This window comes from Geotrypetes seraphini, chromosome 15 (genome assembly GCF_902459505.1).
Source record: "Geotrypetes seraphini chromosome 15, aGeoSer1.1, whole genome shotgun sequence".
NCBI lineage: Eukaryota > Metazoa > Chordata > Amphibia > Gymnophiona > Dermophiidae > Geotrypetes > Geotrypetes seraphini.
This window is the reverse complement of record NC_047098.1, coordinates 15931412-15945943: the sequence shown is the minus strand read 5'-3', so window position 1 is coordinate 15945943 and position 14532 is coordinate 15931412. Positions and strand designations below refer to the sequence as shown.

The following is a 14532-nucleotide window of genomic DNA, read 5'->3' as shown; positions in this document are numbered from 1 at the left end:
TAAATAGATATTTTGCTTATAATTCCAGGCAAACATTGGCACAAGCAAATGTAAAAAAAAAAACGTTTCTTCTTTCAGAAGTCCAATAGTCCACTGAGCAAACTGCCTCGATATTAGAGCAAGTCTTTTTTTAGTTTAAAAAAAAAAGCAAAACAAACAAAACACCACCATTTCCTGTAACGTGAGGCTAAGGCACATTGTTTACTACAAATGGAACACAGATGAGGCCTAAATTTCTTCAATATCTTCTTGCATCTCCCACTCGCTCCCAAAGAAGCAGAGCAAACTGAACATACTCTGCTCTTGTGCAAAGACAATGAGAAGTTTGTCTCTCCTTGTCTCTGTCATCCTGGTCTTCTATTTTTCACTCTCAACGCCATGTATATTGAAAAGTACACCAGGTTCCTTAGGCACCATTTTTTTACCGTCCTGGTTGGTTGATCTTTGAGGAACATTTAAAATCATTCTTTGGAAACAGTTTTTGGAAACTTGACTGCTGGCTGGATGACCTTTATGTTTTACAGTCACTCACAGAAGATACATGTTTCTGAGTTCATAGAGATTATGGTCTGTGTTGGGCGGAATGCAAGATGAACCTAGGAGACGATCTGTACGATGTTCGAGGCACTGCAACTAGTGAAAGAAAGAAAAACATGCTAGTATGTCTCACACCGTCCTTAGATATTATTCCCGTCCATATTAGGACTTTGAAGGAGAAATTAGGTTCTTACCTGCTAATTTTCTTTCTGTTAGCCTGTAGACTGGTATAGTCCTTACGAGGCCACCAGTCTACCAGGCGCTACAGAAACATAAATTTTCTATCTAGCAAATTCTCTTCTCCAAAGCACTCGTTCAATCTCATTTATCAATAGTAGCAAAGAGAATTGCATGGGGACAGAAATTTCACCCATCCCTGCCCATCCTCAATGAAATCTAACCCATATCCACCTGTTCCCACTATGATCCATTCCATCCCCGTAATTAATCTCCTCCATCCCCACAGGATTCAAGACTATCATTTACTGGCTTGTTTAGCTGTTTCCTCTCAACCCCAACAGTGGTTTTTTTGGACATTTGTTCCAAGCCTCAGTCTGGTGTTCCAGCTACTTCACTGGGCATTCCAAGCCCCATTCTGGTGCTCCAACTGCCTCTCTTTGTATGTTCCAAGCCTCATTCTGGTTCTCCAATTGTCTCTCTCAGTGCAGTCTAAGGCTCATTCTGAAGTCTCCAGAGATTTTGACTATACTTCTATGGAAATCCCACAGCAGCTTCTTCCATTTCTTCAGAAATCCTAAGGAACCTTCTTCTAACCTCATGGGAATCCTGTGGAACTTCTTCCCACAATCCCCATTCCTGTGCAGCTCTCTACAGTGGGACTGAGCATTTATCTTATCGAATTATTCCAAAAATCCTGATACAACAAAACTGTATAATGATTAAGATGTGGGTATGGAATTAAAATGAAATTATGTGAAATTTGAGATTTAAGTACTGTTGGCATCTTAGTTAGTTAACTGCCATTTTGTTTAGTGCAAACTACACACAGAAATTCAGCACTGATGCCATGAGTATGATTTTGTTATCAACATGAGTATTCTATGCTCAAATTTATATTTTCACTTTTCAGTAGTGAACGCATCAAGATATCCCCTGAAGAAGCCCAATGGGTGAAATGGAGGCCTCGCTGGGACTTTTTTGAATAATCCAATAAGATAAGAACTAATTTTTTTATTGATATATTCACAGGGAAAATAGTATTGTTATAAAACCTTTTGATAAAAAAATTGATTACATTGAACATTATTTACACTTTAATACAGAAGTTTCTAGACCAAATATTCATGTACTCAAAGACTTCATTGTTTTTTTTTGCTGAATGTCCAGCTCTTCTTTATTGTAAACCGCCTCGAACTACTTTGGCTTTAGCGGTATATAAACAATAAATTATTATTATTATTATTAATTGTGGTGAGAAATTCAGAAGTATTGAACTTCTGAGGTCTTTTTCTCCCTATTTTTCTGTGCAGTTGCTTATCAGGTTTCAAATAGCCCATATACCCATATTATTCTGGAAAGGCTGGTATTGATGGGGGTTGGGAGCAAGGAAGCTAAAAGTTAATTGAGGAGAGGGCACAAATTTGCACGGGCCCTGTCCAGAAGATGAACCTTAACTCTACAAGGGTGAAACAAATGTTTATTCTACACAGGTTTATGGGCAGTCTTCAAATTAGATCATGAATATGAAGGTGTGAAGATGACACCCACTTACCTGGCTCAGAGGCTTGGAAATCAGATGACGATAGCTGGGAAGGTCCTGGAAAGAAGGAGCAGAAGTGAACTGAGACAGCCTAAATCAGGGGTCTCCACAGTCCCTCCTTGAGAGCCGAATCCAGTCGGGTTTTCAGGATTTCCCCAATGAATATGCATGAGATCTATGTGCATGTATTGCTTTCAATGCATATTCATTGGGGAAATCCTGAAAACCCGACTGGATTCGGCCCTCAAGGAGGGACTTTGGAGACCCTTGGCTTAAATCATGTTCTGCTGATGCTTTGCTTCACTTAGTTATCAGTAAAAGGCTTTACGCTGAAATCACAACAAAAGTCATGAAATTTAATTTGGTTACGATGGTTCATGTGTTAGTTATTAGTCGGTTAGACCAGTGGATCTCAACCCTGTCCTGGAGGACCACCAGCCAGTTGGGTTTTCGAGATAACCCTAATGAATATGCATGAGAAAGATTTGCATATAATGGAGGTGACAGGCATGCAGATCTGCTCCATGTATATTCAATAGGGCTAGAAATCCTGAGTGGCTGGTAGTCCTCCAGGACATGGTTGGGAACCATTGGGTTAGACTATTGTAACTGATTGTACCAAGGATTGTCTAAAAATAGTCTGAATAGGCTACAATCGGTACAGAATACTGCAGCCAAATTAGTAACAGGAAAGAAGTTTGACCATGTAATGCTTATTTGGATTAATTTGCACTAGTTACCAATTACAACCAGAATCTCTTTCAAATTTCTATGTCTTGTTTTTAAAGCCTTAAGCTTGAGAGAACCAGAATACATTACATTACATTAGTGATTTCTATTCCGCCATTACCTTGCGGTTCAAGGCAGATTACATCCAAACTAAAACAAGAATTACATTCAAAATTTGAAGGAATAAAATAAGCGATGACATAAAATTTTTAAGGTAATAAAAATGTTGGGTAAAAGAGTTACACTGTGTTCTTTGCAAAAATGTGTATTACATATTCCTTCTTTACATTAAGTCAGATTAACTACTTCTAGAAATAGAGAATTCTGTTACGCTGATTCCCTTATTTGGAACTCTTGTCTATTCCATTTCATGAAATTTCCAGTTATATCACTTTTCATATAGTTTTGAAAACCTGGTTATTCCAAGAGCGATATCCTGGACTTTGAAACTCATCCTCAACCCAGCCCTCCCACCCCCGATTCCTAATAAACCCAAGCGGCAGTCATAGCTCATGGTAGTCTACGATGCCGGCGCTTGCACCTCATATTACCTTCTTCGCAGGTAGGCCCCATCCATCCATCGACACAAACGCATTGTCCACTGTGACGATTACAATACGCATTCACAGAGCAGTCGCAATGCAGAGTACAGTTAGGGCCGTAGCGATCCTCTCTGCAGTCTGGGATGAGAACACATCCAGTGATTACTTCTAATGTCTTTTCCAATCGGCTACGATTGTTTTCAATTAGGTGGCAAAATGATTAAAACCAAACCTCAGTTTGTGCTCATTACAAATCAATTTTTTCCCTGATTTGTAGGCATTTTTCATGTTCACGTCATCTATTTGTTCTTTGCATGAGGAAGCTACAAGATTATCAAATGTGCAAATCAACTGTATGCTTGTTGTTCATTGTTTGGTTTTTCCCTTTGGAATACTCTGCCCTTAGCAATTTCAGATTCATTGGGATATTTAACTTTTCATAAGTTGCTGAAAACTTGATTTTTTTCCCCAGCATTTCACCCTATAAATTAATAATACTGGGGGGAGGGGAGTTCCCTTCAGTGTTTTATATTCCCTTCACTATTTAGTAATAACATTTTTAAATATGGCTTTTGAATTTATATTGTTATTATCCAGTTTTTCTGTATTTGGTTGTAAACCGCTCTTAAACTTTAATTTGAAAAGAACAGAATAGAAACCGGCTCTACCTACAAGAGGTCAACTTTCTGTGTTTAGAGCAGACATGGGCAAACTATGGCCCACTGGCCATAACTGGCCCGTTTAGTTTCTTAATCCGGCCCGCTGACCATCCGAATCCCGCCAACTGCGAACCCTACATACCTTCCTCCAGAGCAGCATCGGGCCGGCAGCACTCTAAACAGGCTGCTTCGCGGCCTTCTCTTGTCGGGGAGTTCCCTCTGCTGCATCACTGATGATGTCATCAGTAACGTGGCACACAGAAGGCTATGAAGCTGCCTGTTAAGAGTGCTGCCGGCCCAACGCTGTTCTGGAGGGAGGTATGTAAGGCTCGTGGTCGGCGGGGTTCAGATGGAAGGGAAGGATGGAGGGTCAGCAGGGGTTCGGCTGCGCGGAAGGGGCAGGTGCTCAAGGGTTCTGCTGCATGAGGGATGGGAGGGAGGGAGAGAGGGAGGGAAGGAAGGATAGAAGCTGGGCAAGGATTCTGCTTCACAAGGGATGGGAGGGAGGGAGGGAAGGATGGAAGCTGGGCAAGGGTTCTGCTGTACGAGGGATGGGAGGGAAGGAAGGATGGAAGCTGGGCAAGGGTTCTGCTGCACGAGGGATGGGAGGGAGGGAAAGATGGAAGCTGGGCAAGGGTTCTGCTGCACAAGGGATGGGAGGGAGGGAAGGATGGAAGCTGGGCAAGGGTTCTGCTGCACGAGGGCTGGGAGGGATGGAGGGATAGAAAGATGCTCTTGGTCCGGCTTCTCTGTCAAATTTAAGAACCCATTGTGGCCCACAAGTTAAACAGTTTGGTTTAGAGAGTAAAACAAATTTCAAAATAAATTAGATGAACCAAAATGAAGCGGCTGCAGTGTAATGCGAATTCTGCTGTACACGAATCATGCCCTAAAGCAGGAGTAGGGAACTCTGATCCTCAAGCCATATTCCAGTCGGGTTTTCAGGATTTCCCCAATGAAAATGCATTGAAAGCAGTGTATGCAAATAGATCTCATGCATATTCTGAAAACCCGACTGGAATACGGCTCTCGAGGACAGGAGTTCCCTACCCCTGCCCTAAAGGGTGCTGTTCTCCATACTCACCATTGTCACACCTGGTCCCTGATTTGCCTGATGGACAGAGACATTGTCCAGAAGCTGGGTCACATGGTGTATTCTCTTCACAGTCACATGACTGCTGGCATTTGTCTCCAAATGTCCCTTCTTCACATTCTGGTACCAGAGTAAATAACAAAGTGAAAACAATGGCATGACTTACGTTCGATTCTTTTGGTAATGAATGCTACAGTACAGCATTACGTGACAGACTCGCTGTTGTGCCTCCGATATGGAGATGGAAAGAGACATAAACTGTTTCTTTTATTAGTGAGATACTATCCTTTTAAAATAATGGTCAATTGCCATTTGTTGTTTCTGTATACCAAATTAATTTCTCTCCTTTAAAACTAAACAGATTTAGCATGCAATAAAACATCTAAAAAGATAATTTTACGCAGGCGTTTTCACATGTGATAAGCCCAGTGTAGAACTGCTTTTAAAGGCATCTGCGTGCCTTTATAAAATCTGACAGGAATCGTAGCTAGACTGGAACCAGATATTTACCCCATACAGTGATACCTCAGTTTGCGAGTAACCCGGTTTGCGAGTGTTTTTGCAAGACGAGCAAAACACTCAGCAAACTTTTGACTCTCAAACCGAGCACTGCCCCGATCAACGAGCACTTACAGGGGATTCCTCTTCCGTCTTCCGGCCAGCCTTCTACATCGGGTGCCTTCCGCAGGTTGCAGGACCTCTGTCTGGGCCTGCGCGGCCGGGTGCTGTCCCTCCTGCGCGTTGCATGTGACGCGCACAGCGTCAATCATCGGCGTTGTGCGTGTCGTGCGTGGCGTGCAGGTGGGGCGGCGCTCGGCTGCGTGGGCTCAGGTGGGGGCTCTCCAGCATGCGAGGGGCATCTGACGTGGAGGGCTGGCCGGCGGATGGAGGAGGCATCCCTCTGAAGGCACAGCGAGGTTCTCCGGCGGCTGACATCCCCCCCCCCTCGAAGTGGCACAGTGGGGTTCTCCGGCGGCTTGCATCCCCCCTGAAGCGGCACTGTCGGGTTCTTCTTCCGATGATGGACGGAAGAGGCAGACGGAGGAGACGGCGCTGTAGCACCCGGCCCCGATAGGTACAGACCCCGGGTTCTAGAACCAATCATTGCTGTTGCCACTATTGTCTATGGGGAACTTTGTTTTGATAAACGAGCATTTTGGATTACGAGCATGCTCCTGGAACGGATTATGCTCGTAATCCACTGTATTTGCATATGTGCGTAAACTGTGCATTCCACTTCAGAAAATGTCTACACAGGGGCTGCACATACAGAACTTTGACAGGGTCTAGGACAGTTCAGTGTGGCCATTTCAGGGTCGTGGGCATGGAGGTTTTTTAAGAAGTCTGATTGCCGCATTTTTTTGAGCTAATTGGATGGTATTGTTTGAACAGACAGCAGATACAAATCAATCACTAAAAAAAATAAAAGCATTCCCCCTACCGTTGTTGTCTCTCTCTCTCTCTATGCTGTGTCTTGCCTTCTGCACTACCCCCCGATGTTATCTTTAGGCCGGTCCACAGGCGATCAACACGGCATCTTCGGGCTAGCTCCCTGAGTGCTGCACTGCACAAAGCTGTGGGCAGTAGTTCCTTACATGCGTCCTGCGCCTCATCTGGAAGACTTCCCTCTGACATTGCGACATCAGAGAGAAGTCTTCCGGTTCAGGCGCAGGCCGCGTGTAGGAGCCTTTTAACACGGCTTTGTGCACTGTAGCACTCAGGGAACTGGCTCGAAAATGCTGCGTTGCTTGCACTGTGGACCGGTGACAAGAACACTGTCTCCTGCCCGATGGACATGCTGGCCCTGTAGACCGGCAGGAAATTTCTGCGGACCAGCACCGGTCCACAGACCGGCGGTTGAAGAACACTGTTCTAGAGCCCAAGCTCACAAAAGCTAAGGATCCATGTGACTAAAACATAAAGGGAAATCCATGTCAAATTGCACTGAATAAAGTAGACTTGAAGTCATGGATGTAACAAGCAGCATTTGTCAGAAGTTTAAGGATAAACATTTGTAGACAAGGATAGGCTGTTTGGGAAAGGGGGCTGGTAAATGACTGATGGTGGCTAGCTGGGGGTAACTAGTGATAGTCTGCTAGGAGTTAGAAGGCTGAATGGGGAATGACTGGCTTGGGTGGGTGGGGGGTTATCAAGTTGAGCCTGGGGCATAGGCTGTCAAAGAGGTGAAGTGTCAAAACCGCTGAGGACAATGCTGCGCCAACAATCCTGTGCTGACATTTGCACGCAGGACAAATGCGTGTCCACCGATTCCGCCGCTTTGAGGCCTTCCCTTTTGCACTCTAAGGGTGTGTGTGTGGAGAGGAACCCCCCTCCCCACTACACTTAGAAGTCCTTGCCCAAAATTATTCGTGAATTTTCAATATTCGCGTGCCGGCGCTGCCCCTAACCACCGCGAATATGGAAGGGAGAGTGTAATGTCATAAAGCACCATTTATCAGTCCCTTTTTTTTGTAAATCCACACTGATACAGCATTCTCAGTTTCGGAAAGCTATTTACATTTACCTTCTTCGCAGAAGTTTCCGTGGTACCCAGCAGGGCACAGGCACTGGCCAGCTACATGGTCACAGGAGGCGCCGTTCTCACAGTCACACGCTTCCTGACAGTTATCGCCATGGAAGCCAGGAGGGCATGCTGGGAAATGGATGCATTTAGAGACTGGTTAGACAAGCATGCAACACTCTTGGATTCTCATTCCAAGCGTTGGAATTATGTTCTACAGAAGGCGAGGGAATAAATCCCGAGTTGCTTCCTCCACTGATCCTCATTATACATCAAGTATTTGAAAATTATAAACCTTTAGTGGGGCTCTGCCCAGTGATTTTTTGAATGGTCGCTGGAACAGAACCCTTTTAGACTTGCTCCCTTTTTCCCATCTCAGCCACTCGGGTACTCTTTTGCCTACTTATCAATCTATTTAATAAACCTTGTTATACAACTGTATACAACATGCTCCAGGCAACGTCCAACAACACAGACATCTCCAAAAACAGCATTGGCTACCAGTTGCCTTTAGAATAAAGTATAAAGCAGTAATGATTTGTCATCAATTCTTGTATGGAAACCTTCCAGAATTGTTTAAAAATAATATATTTAGTTATACACCAAAAAGATCATTGCACTCTGAGAATCTAGCTTTACTGAAGACGACTGTGAATCCAAGGCTTGTCGAGACTGGTAAAATGACTTTTTGTTGTGCAGGAGTTAAGTTATGGACCTCCTTGGTCAGATACAAAACTCCTGCGAAAAGGGGAATGTTTAAAAAAACTACCTAAGACACAGTTATTTGTCGATGCCTTTCTCTAGCCAATAATTTTTCTCTCTGGCAGAGTTAATGAATTATTCATGAGCTTCTAGGCAAAGCTATGACATCTTTTTGTAGACATGATTTCTGAGGATTGTTAGTATGTTTATTTTATCATGTTTTTGTTTTAAAATTATGTATGTAAAATTATGTAAACCGTTTAGTTTTAAACGGTGTAGAAATTTTTAAAAATAAATAATAAGCCAATAAACCAGTGTATCACAAACTGGGTGCCCCCGAGATTCCGGGTGTGCTGCAAGACACTGGAGAGGAGGAGAGGCACCGGCGTATAGGACGTGCCTCTTGCTGGCGCTCCATGCTCTCCACTGGCATAGTAATAGCAAGCTCAGGGCCATGTCAGGAGGGCCTCCGTGCACACGCGGACCTAGCCGTGATGACATCACACGTACACATGATGTCATCACATCGATGTCCACGCCCTCCAGACGCAGCCCCGAGTTTTGCGAGTCACTGCAGTATACAACAAAAGGGAAATTCAATAAAGGTCATCCAAAGTTAAGCTGGGATGATGCCACGCTAAGCTCAAATTCTATAATATCACGATTTTGTTCTTAATCTTTTTTTTTTTATAATTCTTTATTCATTTTCATATTTTACATGAAGTGTACAAAATATTGAGTTACAACTAATGAATACACAATATCACTTTTATATCTATTACATAATATTCTGAACAAATTTTTTTTATCCCCTCTCCCACCCCCCACCCTTCAAGTACTTTCCAATCACCTTATACATATTGTATACCATATTATAACATGTTATGTAAAATTATTTTCACTACCCCCCCTCCATGTGTGCCATAAAGAAGACAAGAAAAAGAAGAAGAGAAATCCTACTATTCATTCAGTACAATACTTTGTCGATGGCCCCCATATTTTTATAAATTTAGGATATGTCCCTCTTTGTATTGCTATTGCTCTTTCCATTTTGAATATATGACAAATTGTATTCCACCAAAATGTATAATTAAGGTTACTATGATTCTTCCAGTTATTGGTTATATGCTGAATGGCAACCCCTGTCATGACTAGTAAAAGCTTGTTATTTTCTGGTGAAATTTGACTTTTTTTTTCTCATCATCATTCCAAATAACACTGTATCATATGATATTGCTACATGATTTTCCATCAATTTATTAATTTGTGGCCAAATTGCATTCCAAAAACTTTTAATGTAGGGACAATGATATAGTAAATGATCCAACGTCCCAGGTTCCAGATTACAGTGCCAGCATTTATTGGACTTCGAACTATCTAATTTTTGCAAACGTGTTCTTAATCTGTTCATCTCAAAAGTTTGTGGTGCTCATTATTATCTCTTGGCAACAGGGGCTCGGTGGTGGTGGAGAATAAAAATGGCTTTGTCTATCCCAGAAGCAAATCTCATTGCGATGCTTATAGTTTGTGTGTGTTCTTATCTCATATTAACTCAGCAGTTTCAGCTGCAGCCCTTGCTACCTTTTTCTTGAGAAAAAGCTCATGAACTATGTACGCAAAAGACAGCCGCAGTGAGCGAGTCTCTCGGTGCTTTCCATTTAGGCGTCTGGAGTGCCTTAGTCAAACCGAGAGCTCGTTTTGCACTTTGACCCCTGGATGAACCAATGGCAGGGTATGCTAAGGATAGTGTGCATACCAGATCGCAGGAGTATGAAACTCACTTCCTGCGAAGATCCATATTGCCAGTATATATACTAAGTTCCACATACATCTGAAAACTTGGTTCTTCAAAAATCGCTACGAGGGTCCGATTGTGACCCAAAATTTCCACTAAGGTCTACCCGATACAATGGCAAGTCTATCAAAATCCCACTTTCACAAACAATGCTATGTGTGAATAGTTATTTATGAAAAATTCTATTTGTAAATCCCCCTTTCCAGAAAGACTAGGTTAACAATGTAAAGTGATTCTTAACCAGATATTGTATGTAACACGCCTTGAACGCCAATCTGTGAGGATTCAATAGGATATAAGACTACATATAATAATAATAATTATTGTCTAAAGCAGTGGTTCCTAATCTTGTCCTGGGGGACCTTCAGCCAGTCGGGTTATCAAGATACCCTAATGAATTTGCATGAGAGAGATTTGCATATAATAGAAGTGTCAGGCATGCAAATCTGAAAACCCGATTGGCCTGGTGGTCCTCCAGGACAGGGTTGGGAACCACTGGTCTAGAGCATCATAAGTTTGTATTTATGTGCCTAACTTTGGGTGTGAGCACTCATGCTCGCTCAGTGGGTGGCCTAAATGCCCACACTTAACTGTAGGAAGGTAGGCGTCTAAATGCTAATATACTATAGCCAAGGCACGTAACTTCCCAACATGCCTCTGAGCCAGGACCACACCACCATGCAACAACAAATGAATGCCAAGTAATGCCTGTCAAGGCCAATTTTGGTGCTTCACCCCAATGAACTGACAATTTAGCACCAATTAGTTAATTAAACTAAACTAAAACTTAATTTTATAGACCGGATCTTGAACCAAAAAGGTGCTCGACTTGGTTCACAATACTGTAAGTATAGTACATAAATATAGAAGAAGAATGTAATCTAGAATGGCTTAGTTTCCAAAGTGTTTAGTAAACAAGAAAGTTTTCAGAGCTTTCTGAAATAAAACAAAGGGGCCTGGACTTCTAAGCGGTAACTCATTCCAGAGCTCAGTTAGTTTGAAAATGAAAGAGTGGCTAAATCTCTTGAAAGTTCTATTTTTACCCCTAAGGGATGGAAATGCAAGTTTTAATTTATTTGAACTCCTAGCAAGATGAAATCTGTGTACATTCCAATCTAAAGGAACCAAAGTAATAAAAATGCCAAAGAGAAATTTAAATGCAATACAAACGCACTTAAATTGAATTCTAAGATACACTGGAAGCCAACGTAATTCCTTGAGCAATGGGGTTACGTGATCAAATTTACTCTTACCAAAAATGAGCTTGGCAGCAGTGCTCTGTATCAATTGAAGTTTCTGTAGACTGACCTTTGAGAGATCCAGGTACTTTGAGTTGCAATAATCCAACCTTGACAAGATAATTGACTGACCCAATACAGAGAAGTGGTGCTGATGAAAGAGCGCTCTCACTCTTCTCCAGAAACGAAGGCTTGAGAAACACTTTTTAACAAGAGAATCTAGCTGATCCTTAAATGTGAGAGATGAATCAATAACAATTAACCCCCCATTTTACAATCATAGTGTGGCTTTTAGCGCCAGCCACGGTGGTAATGGCTCAAACGCTCATAGGAATTCTATGAGTGCTAGAGCTGTTACCACTGCGGCCGGCGCTAAAAACCATGCTACAGTTTTGTAAAAGGAGGGGTTAAGTTACATGCATAACCAACCCTATTTTATGACTGCATAGCCAATTGTGCGCCCACCTTTTGGGGGCCGTTTATAGAATTTGGAGGTAAATAATCACAATCCTTCATTGCCTTACATATGTACTGCATGGTGTTTTCTGATCACCCACTTAGAAACAGAGTGAGCAGTGCAAGAGATGTCTCTATTCAGGGTAATATTGTGAAGAGAAAAAAGTGAGCAGTGTTATACAAAACTTACGGTGTTCACAGGAATGCCCAAAATACCCCCTTAAGCAGTGACAAGTCCCAGTAATTCTACTGCAAGTTCCGTTATGCTGGCAGGCACAGTCCAGTTGGCAATTGGGCCCATATTTCCCAGAAGGACACTCTGTAGAACCAATAATTAATAATAAAAAAAGAGCCTATCGGATTTCATCTTCTAAACACTTTATTAACCTTCCTACAATAATATCTGTCCTAGTATTGAAGAATGCTAATCTATGATTTGGGTTGTTCTGATAGTCTTATAAATTCTCACCTATATGCTATTACTATATATAGTATTTCTATAGTGTTACTGGGTACCACCATGGCACTATAGGAGCACATGTGCTACCTACAACAGCAAGTGACAGTATGAAACCACTCCCAAAGAAGGAAGAAACCTGATACTATCACACGCCTTCCAATCCCCTACACACACAACCCCTGCCTTTCAATCCCCCTGCACACACTCTTCACCTTTCCATTCTCCCTAAAACACATCCCTCACCTTTCCATTTCCCAGCACATACTTTGCCATTCAAACCCCTTCCACCCCAAAACACATCCCTCGCTTTTTAATCCCTCCCCCATCCCCTATTTTAATCCCCACCAAACGTTACTTAACCTGCCTCTGTATAATCCCATTTATCGGCACTAATAATTGGCAAGTAACACCTGTTAATTGATATTGGAGTTAATTGAAAATTAGGTGTGCAACTTTGTAGGCACAGAGCACAAGGTGGTATGCGCCTTGCGCAAAGCTCATAGTTAAAAGTGGGTATGGTTAGAGATGGACTGTGCACGTGTTTTCAAGTTGGGCGCACAGTTTTGACTTAGGCTCCGGCATTTAGGCCAAGGAAATCCTGGCATAAATTGGGTGTACCTAAACGTGGGGATGCCCAGCGACATATAGCGTCGTTATATGCAATTCTACACAATGTGTATAATTTTTATACAATCACACTTAGCGTTGCACTAGTTGGCGCTGATTCTTTAGGCAACATATAAAGAATTGGCCCTAAATGGCTAATGTAAAGAACATCAAGAGAAACGGACAAAATGGTTCTACCGTGTTCACAGGAATGTCCTGTCCAGCCGAGACCACAGGAGCAGGAGCCGTTTACTGGATTGCACAGTCCCCCGTTCCTGCAGGAACAAGTCAATTTGCAGTCCGGCCCATAATGATCTTTCCGACAGCCTGAATGAGAAAGACGGGGATGAAAGGGATTCAAGTCAATACCCATCAGCATTTTTTTTCTTGAAAAAAGGCAGAATTTAATTTAGTGTCGTTTTTCCAGAACCTACGTCGTTGACCTAAGGTGATCTGACAATGTCTGAGCCAGTGCTAGCTTTACGCTGCACCTGTAGATCCAGTCCTGTTTTGCACTGCACCTATGGACCCGCAGAAAGGTCTGAAGACCAGATCTAATAGAGGGGTCCTATGACTTGGGCTCCAGGTGACGATTTCACTTGCTAAAAAAAATGATTGTGACTGTGAGCTCTAATTAGAAAATACCCACCCAATATTCAAAGCCATTTAAATGGCCCAGAGAGGTTCCTGGCTGTTTATATCCCTTGTCCGTGGCTAACCGTGAATATTCAAGTGGCACTTAACCAGTTAGGGCCAGGTTCTGTAACTGGCACATAAAAAACATAGGAGTCTAAAGTTAGGTGCCTGTTACATGTTAATCATGCTTAGGTGCTCATTAAAGAATCGTGTCTTAACTTAAAACCTATGACAACTATATTCCCCAACACCAAACATATTATACACTGCTGTCAGTGTGATTTTTGTTCCAATCACCTTCGTAATGTGGTTAGTATAATATTTTAATGTGGCCTCAGGTACACCACCTTCACCCTTCATAATATCTTGTATCGCGGTTGGTCTATTATTGTATCAATATCTTCATTGGCCTACATTATTATAGCATATCACTTGTTAAAGCTCATTATTGAAGCCAATTTACTGATTATAGAATTCTCCCCTTAGTGCCACTGAATATTTGCGGTTAGCACTTGAACCAAAATCAGCTTACTTGGGGATGTTCCAGGGGTGGAATCGGCAGCTATTCAGTTAAGTGCCGATATTCAGCCCTTAACTGCATAAGATAACCACTTAAATCGGGTTGCATAAATAGCTGTCCTATCTTTAAGCAGTTCAGCTTAGACATGTAAGGTTTAGTGGCCAACATACAACCGACATTGAACTTCTAAGAATACAGCTAGACTAGACTATGGTGGAGGCAATAAGGGATTAATAAATTGTTCAAATATTGGGGGGGGGGGGGGAGCCATTATTGAATGCCTAGAAAGTCAAGACTAACATTTTAACTTAGAGAGAT

General features: G+C 42.3%; 1 protein-coding gene across 5 annotated transcripts in view; it reads right to left on the bottom strand.

The window, feature by feature from the left end:
- Positions 1-14532, bottom strand: part of MEGF6 (multiple EGF like domains 6) — a 276556-nt gene continuing 262024 nt past the window's right edge. For all 5 annotated transcript variants that reach the window (XM_033922100.1, XM_033922102.1, XM_033922103.1 and 2 more), the window contains 7 exons: positions 13257-13385; positions 12183-12311; positions 7805-7933; positions 5272-5400; positions 3538-3666; positions 2270-2314; positions 1-633 (listed from right to left, as the gene is read on the bottom strand). In XM_033922100.1, coding sequence (XP_033777991.1) covers positions 563-633; positions 2270-2314; positions 3538-3666; positions 5272-5400; positions 7805-7933; positions 12183-12311; positions 13257-13385 — 761 coding nt within the window. In that variant the 3' untranslated portion in view covers positions 1-562. The remainder of the gene's footprint in view (positions 634-2269; positions 2315-3537; positions 3667-5271; positions 5401-7804; positions 7934-12182; positions 12312-13256; positions 13386-14532) is intronic.